Genomic DNA, 7,840 nt, shown 5'->3' on the forward strand with positions numbered 1-7,840 from the left:
CATCCGCACGCGCCTGGGCGGTGCGGGGCCCTCACAAGAATGCGGTGCCACACGTCCGTCCAGCCCCCCGCCTCACCGAGCGGGGACACGAAGGCGGCAGGGGGGCGGGACGTCCCCTGCAGGCACGGGCAGTGGAAGCAACGAGAGAGGGGGGCACAAGGCCGCTGGGGCCATTCGCAGCCAAAATGCAAGCCAGACGGTGCACTGGCAGGTAGTGCACAGGCCGCACCCCCACTGGACAAGGAGTGCTCCATCGCCCCGCCGACCTCGTCGCGCCGCGGGGCCCGGACGAACGCGCGCATACACACAGACATGACGGCAGCAGGCAGACGCGCGAGACGATACGCCCCTCCACAGCGACTGGCGCACTCACCGGCCAGCGTAGGACGGAGAGACGGGTAGGGGGGTTGAGGGAGGGGGGTCCAAGGAAGCGGGAGGGCGTCGCCGGCACTCGCTTGTCTACGAGAGCGCCTCTACAGAACACAATCAAACAGAGAAAAGAGAGGGCGCGCAACTCAAGTCAGGAGGTAAAGAGAGGAGAACAGAAAAACGAGAGTAGGGAACAGGAGCTGCGATTCAGCCGCCCTAATGTGACTGCCTTATACATCCATATACATCTGCAGAGCTACATACATGCATACACACAGAGGCCACTCCAAGCCTCATCATCCAACAACGCAGAGACCCCCGACAGCGGCAGATACGCCTCATCACCGCTGCGGCACTGTACATCACACGACTACACACCACCCCATGAAGATGCCCGCTCGAGGCTGTAGCTGCGGAGAATATATATCCTTCCATAAACCTCAGCGCCTCTGACACACCGCCCACACATACAGCACACATCAACGCTCATCAGCGTGGCAGCCACGCCTTCTCCTCTTCATTCCCCGACAACAACATCCCACATCTACGTCCTCAGCATACGAAGGTCGCGCACCGCGGACGGCACTCCGGAGCGCGGCGGCGCTGTCATCCCCGAAGGCCGCGGCGCCGCGCCGCCCACGCCACAGCCACCCACGCCCACAAGCGGGTTCAGCGCCCCACCAGCGCCAACGTCCGGCATGTCGCCCGCCACCACGGCCCCGCCGTTGCCCATCCGCTGGCGGGCCTGCGACACCGTCGCAATCCGAAGCGCTAGGCGGTTCATCAGCCCCTGGCAGTAGTCCTCCTCGCTCACAGCACGGCTCCGCGGCGGCGCACCAACGCCCCACTTGCTCAGCAGCGGCTGCAGCTCGCGCACGCGCTGCGCTACGGGGTACGGCGCAAAGCAGCTCGTCAGCACCAAGGCGATGCCAGCAGCAGGGCCGCTCATCGTGCCCACAGACGACAGCAGCGCACCAGCAGCACTCGAGGCCGTCTCCGTCGCCGTCTCGTCCGGCAGGATCGCCTCGATCTCCGTGCGCAGCGCAGCGTGACGGCGCCCAGGCACAGCGTCCATCTGGAACATCTCCACCGCGAACGGCACACCGCGCAGCCCCTGCCGTCCCATCGCGGTGTGCGCAGCACCCGCGCGCTCCTCGTTCGACAGCGCCCACCACGCCGTCTCCGTCGCGACAACCTGCCCGCCATTCGCAACAGCCTCCGTGCGCGCAGCCATGTTCGGCGCGTCGCCGTAGTAGTCGTACCCCTTCGTCACCTCGTCGTACCGGATGTCGCACAGCCCGGTGTGGACCCCCACACGCACGCGCAGCCCGCACCACACCGCGGCGTACTCCTCCTCGCTCAGCCGCGCAGTCGGCGGCACGTAGTCGTCATCAGCGTCCGCGCGCGCAAGCTCGAACTCGCGGTACGCAGCGTCGATGGACACCGTCCCCCAGTCGTGCCCCAGCAGCTTCGTCTGGATCTCGCACGCAAGCCTCACAGCGCTGTGCGCGCTCTTGCACGCAATCATGAACGAGTCGCCGATCGTCTTCACCTCGTAGCACCCGTGCTTCGCGATCAGCTGCCGGATCACGCGGTGGTGCGCCACAATCGCGTCAGCCATCAGCTGCGGCAGCACGGCCCACAGCGCAGTGCTGCTCTCGATGTCCGTGAAGACCAGCGTCACCGGCTCGTCACCGTCCTTCGGCGCCGCGTCGTTGTCCCGGTTGTCCATGCAGCAGTACAGGAGCAGCCCAACAGCTGCAATCGACGCGACAACAAGCAGCACGACGCCGGCAATGATGCCGTTGCGCTCCGCAGGCGTCAGCGCACTCGACGCCACGCGAGGCCTGTACACCAAGGACGGCGTCATCGGAGCCGTCAGCTGCGGCACCCGCGGGTCCAGCATCCTCTGCACGGAGAGCATCGCAATGCTCTGCGCGCCGTAGTTTTCGTATATGCAGTCATCACCGCTCGCCGTCGTGGTGCAGCCCCACTCAAAGGGGCCAAATACCATGTTGTGTGTGGTGAATGTACTGCGCATGTACAGCTCGCCCGCGAGTAGCTGTGTGTGCGGAACACTCACTTTAGCAATGAGCTCCCCAATAAAACTGGCGGTCACTAGGTCGCGTAGCAGAGACGGCGTGTGGTTGCTAGGATCGGGGAACCTTCTGTGGAAGAGCTTAAGGACCGGTGAGTCAGCCTCTGCCGCTGGCGACGTATCGCTCCAGAGCGGCAGGCTGTTGAACGAGATCAGTCTCGATTGTACGGATGATGGCTGTATGGAAAGGGCCGCAATAAGCTCCGTGTAGTGCATCGCCAGGTCATCGAAGCATACTACGATAATGGCAGCGGGATTCGCAGCAAGGAAGGTCGCCATCCTAGAACCGTCTCCGTCGGTCATGCCAACGACAACGTTAATGCCCTTTGGAGAAACGATGCCAGTCAAGCTCTCCGTGAGGGGAACGCGGATAATGAACGGGTCCGGAAGGTTAAATGTGCCTGCTGTCTTGCAGAAGAGATCTGAAATTGTATCTGCCTCGTCTGCCGAATACCCTCGCAGAGTCACCCTCGTGTCCGTACCGGCGGACACAGCGGCGCGCACAGCGTCGATTTTGAAGTACAGCAGGAACATCTGCTGCTCCAGCGTCGGCATCAGGTACACGTAGTTGCGCTTCTTCGTCAGCAGGTGTGGGCGGGTGTAGAGCGGACTCACCACGAAGGTGTTGCCCACGTCGAGTGTGCGCCGCATGGGCCCAGCAACGATATCGACAGAGTAGTTCCCTACCTCCGCATCAAACAGCCGTTGTGCTGCTGCCATCGTCATACTCAGAGAGAGTCTATTCACACTGTGGCGCTTGCAGGAGTCATCCTGGACAGCGTCGGGTGCGATGGCGGTCATCTGCACGCCTGCCTCCATTAGCTTCGGAGAGTCCAGGTGCATGAGGATCAACACAGTCGCCGCTTTTATGACCTCAGCCTTGGATGAGTTGCACGCTGACTGAGGGTACGTGAAGAGCGAGTCAGGCAAGATGTCCCACGAGGCGTCCTTCAAGACCGTAAGGATCGCCGCGCGCCCGCCTTGGTTGCAGTAACACGTTGCACCCAAGTACTGCGCGAGTGGCTCGCACGAACCGCCATAGTCTCCCAGCACGTAGTCGCCGCCGATCATGAACCGGTTTTGGTTAAACAGACCAGCTTTGTACGCTGATCGGCTCACGATCCAGTCGGGCCGCTCAAGCGTCTGCTGCACAAGGGTTCCGGACACCCAACCCAGCACCATCAGCTGCGCAAGATCCGGATGTGCTTCCAAGAATGTCTCCACAGTGAAATTCCGAGTACGCGGCATCGCAGACATCAACGTGGGCGCTAGTGTCTCCACCGTTTCGTCGTCGGGTGAGTAGTCGAAGCTGCCCGAGTTTTCGATGTAGTTACGCATCTGTGTCTTGAACACCTTGATGTATTTTGATATCTGGTCAGACACCGGCGACTCTGTGGCACTCACGAGTATCTGGCCATCCCTTGACACAATGCTGCCCGAGTTCAGCAGACGCTTGTGAAGATGAAACATGAGCCGCTGCATCATCGAGCAGGAGATAATGTACGCTGATGAAGTACGCGAATCTGTCAGCGCCTTTTCGAGGAAACGAGCCACCTGCTTTCCGGGAGCAGTCCACACAATGATCACCTGCGGGTGTGTGTCCGCCATCGCATCAAACGCGTTCTGATCAACTTCCGCGTTGATCGCTGAGAGCGGTGCAGCATACACCGCCGCCGGGTCGCGTAAGAGGGACGCGAGCGTGAGCTGCATGTAGAGCAACTCCTCTTCACCAAAATGTGCCCCAGTCAAGTGCATGAAGGCAACACGGCGAGCACGAATGGTGTTAATCACGTGCATCATAACAACTTTGAGCTCTATCATCGGCTCGGCGCGGGTAAAGTACACGGAGTCACTCCAGGTGCGCACAGTGGAGGAGCCGGTGAAGGGGCCAAGCAGCATCAGCTCAGATTTGACCACATCAACACTGTTTAGAGCCACGGTGAGGCAGGTATCCATGTACGGCCCAAGCACCGCGAGCAGCTTCTCCTGCCGATGAAGGGCGTGAAGAATTACCGCCTCTGTGTCATTCAGGCTATCCTGGACAGGATCGGGATGAAGAATTTTGATGGGGCGCCCGCCGGCAGCCTTATACCCAGAGTTGTAGAAGGCCATGTCCATGCCCTTCCACAGGGCCTTGGCGTCATCCTCAACAAAGGCGTCAGTCGCATACATGGTGTTCAGAAGGTACACGGGCTCCAAGTCCGCGGCGTTGGTGATCCCCGCCTGCACCCATGAGGGAGAGAAAAACAGCACGGACGTAAAGGCAGCTGTGACGAGCAGCGCAGCAGTGCGCCACTGCGAGGCTAGACGAGCAGCATGGTCACCAGCACCACCGCAACGGCGGCACCCGCTGTGGAGTGGCCGGATGTACATCGGAGTGGCAGGGAGAAAAGCAAAACAGCGGAAGAAAGAGAGGACACCAAAGACATCACCGGCGCTGCAGTGTCCGCATGCGACGTCGGCGACCTGGGAGCAAAAGAAATGCGCGCGGCGCTTGAGAACGTGCAGGTGGAAGGGAGGGGGCGCAATGGGGAGCCGCACCACCACACGCGCAGACGAGAGGGGCCGCGAGCACAGACGGCTGAGTGGCCACGCAAAAAAGAGAGACACGGAACACGACAGTGACGCACCAACTAGTTGAGCAGAGAAAAACGTGTGCACAGAGGGGGGTTGACAAGGAGGGCAGCTCACTCGCACTCAGCGAGGTGGGGAGCCGAGTGTGGAGGAGGGGAGGCCACGCACCGGCACAGCGTCTGACAAGGTGTCACTCAACGCGGGGCGAGCCTGAGCAACTTCAGCTGCCACGACCCCTATTCAACGGCTTCCCTCTCACTCCCTTACCCTCGTGGTGACACAGGTAGCGCTGGTTGCTCGTGGGGCCACGTGGTGCAGAGCCGAGAGATGCCAAGACTCGTATCCGAGTGCTTCGTTAGCGCTGTGATGAGCTGGTGAGTCGGAGAGAAAGAATGAAGTACGACAGAGGCGCAGAATGCGATGACAGGCGTCGGGAGGCAGGAAAATTAAGAAAGTGAATAGAAGATATGCGTATATATATATATATATGTGTGTGTGTGTGTGGGTGGGTGTGTGCGTGCAGATGCGGGAGAGGGATGGGAGGTGGAGGTATGCACAATGGAAAGAGAGGGAGTCGAGGAACATGAACGGCAGCAAGAGGCAGCAGTCACACCGCAGCCACGCCTGTGAAGGCCTCCGCCTTGCACACATGACAACACAGACAAGGTTCAGCTACATGAATATGTATGCTTCTCTGTCTGGGTGTGCTGCTCTCACTGCGCCTACCTACCGCTTAGACACAGAAAGGGGGTGAGGGCACACGCACAGAAGTGTCATCGCCGCCTTCCCCCTGGGCGTTCCCTCGGCCTGATCCGGGGGGCTGTCGGTGCCGTTGTTCTGCCGCCATGTAGTCCCATTTTCATTCGGTGTCCTCACGGTTACTTCCACGGGCAGCCCATCACCTTTTCGGCGCCCCTCACGGTTGCCTCATGAGCGCCCCGAGGGCTCTTCGAACAGCGTCGCTGCCGTGCACAAGACAGCGTACGGAGAGGCGCAAGCGAAAGCGCGACAGGGAGAAAGAGAGAGGGACACACCCCACACCAGAGGAAGCGCGAAGACGTCAATCCCCCGTGGCGATGGGCCCCCTCCATACCCCGTGGCGATGAGTCGGAGGTCTACATGATGCCACTGAACACAAGATAGACTGAAATAAATGAATAAATCACCTAAACACACTGGAACTCGCAGCCACACACACAGAGAGAGTAGCACTGCGCAGGTCAGTACAAAAAATAAATGGGGTAGGAGAAACAGGCGGGGCCAAGCTGCCATGCCACCACCACCACCACCCGCAGAAAGCACACAAGCATTCACAAGAGAGAAAACAGATCGTAGAGAGGCATTGCAGTAGAAATCTCACGCCATGCAGTTCAAACGACCCACGCATCGCATGCACACACGGAGCCGCTACGCTAAACACGTAATGTATGGCGTTGCACACCCAAAGACTACACATTCGGCTTCGCACAAACAAAGCGGCAAACTCTCAGCAGAAATCCTGCCAAGGGAATGCAAAGGAGTCGACTTATGTTCCTCCACATCCGCTAAAACCCCCCAAAAAAGAAGAAACAAAATACCGCTGTCGGAAAACTCGCAAAGGCACTCGGCGCACACAACTCAACACAAAATACAAAAAAAAAAAAGACAAGAAAAGAATAACGAGCGAAACCACAACCGGCCACATCAGCCGTGCGAGCAATCGATGAAGTACACACGATAAACCGCACGTCAAACCAGTGAAAAGAGGATACCACCATCACCTCACCGCACCCCCTCGTCACTCGCAGCAGGAAAGCAGTGAAGCCTCACACACCACATCCTACACAATGAAGAAAAAAAAAAGATAACAGGGGAACTAAAAAACACAGCGAACAATGTCCATGAGCCACGCTTCTACGCGCACACGCATGCTCCGTGGGTGCACGCTTGCCACCTCGACGATAGCAAACGCCACCACACACACACACGCACGGCAGCAGCGCATAGCGCAAGAGGGCCGAAAACAAGATGAAGGACATGGGAAAATAAGACCGCGAATGTGCCTCCAGTGCGCGCACCAGGTAGGTCCTGCGTGTGTCCACCTTCCGCTGCCTAGGCGCACTCACACGCACACATACACCTGCGAACATACGCACAGCGAGAGAGAGAGAGACTAGTATACATCTATGTACATACACGCCCACCAGGCGAGCAAGCCGTGAAACGCTCCTCGTCACTGCGCTCACGGGGGCGCGTCTTGGCGTACCGCTCCTCGCGTCCCCGTCATGCGCCCCGTCCTCAGAAAGGTCGGAAGCAACAGGCAAAGAGCCACATCGATGCGACGGCCCAATGGTCTACACTGCTGCGGCACACACGGCAGTAAGCCCGAGCACACCCCCGCGGCGCGCGCCATGGCACACCAGGGAGAGGGAGAGGGAGAGGGGGGCAGAGAAGAGAGACGCCGTGGGACACAGCGAAGGACGAGGACAGGGGCCGAGCAGCACCGACGCAGGACGAGCCCGCAAACAGCGAGAGGGGTGGAGGGGCAGCAGCAACACAGGCGTGCAAGAAAGGGGGTGAGAGGCCCCACACACACGGCACCCTGCCCCAGCTGCGCAAGTCGGCCAGCACCACAAGACGAGAAGTGACCGCACGGGGGAGATGGTTGGGCGGAAAAGGGAGAAGGGATGGGAGGAGTAGCCACGCCGCCGCACAGAGAGAGAGGCCAGGGCAACTATTCAGCTGGACCACAAGCTAACGCGCTGTGGCACGCACGTCCCTCCGTCATCGCACACCCCAGAAGGGGGGCCGCCGCCGTGG

At 59.9% G+C, this 7,840-nt stretch overlaps 1 protein-coding gene across 1 annotated transcript; it reads right to left on the minus strand.

The window, feature by feature from the left end:
- Nucleotides 1-913: 913 nt before the first annotated feature.
- Nucleotides 914-4,840, minus strand: LBRM_17_0010 (receptor-type adenylate cyclase a; the record flags this gene model as incomplete). The annotated part of the gene is made up of 1 exon (XM_001562121.1): nucleotides 914-4,840. One exon carries the CDS (start codon nucleotides 4,838-4,840, stop codon nucleotides 914-916), a length of 3,927 nt encoding a protein of 1,308 aa, XP_001562171.1.
- Nucleotides 4,841-7,840: the final 3,000 nt, after the last annotated feature.

This window comes from Leishmania braziliensis, chromosome 17, assembly GCF_000002845.2.
Source record: "Leishmania braziliensis MHOM/BR/75/M2904 complete genome, chromosome 17".
Classification (NCBI taxonomy): Eukaryota; Euglenozoa; class Kinetoplastea; order Trypanosomatida; family Trypanosomatidae; genus Leishmania; species Leishmania braziliensis.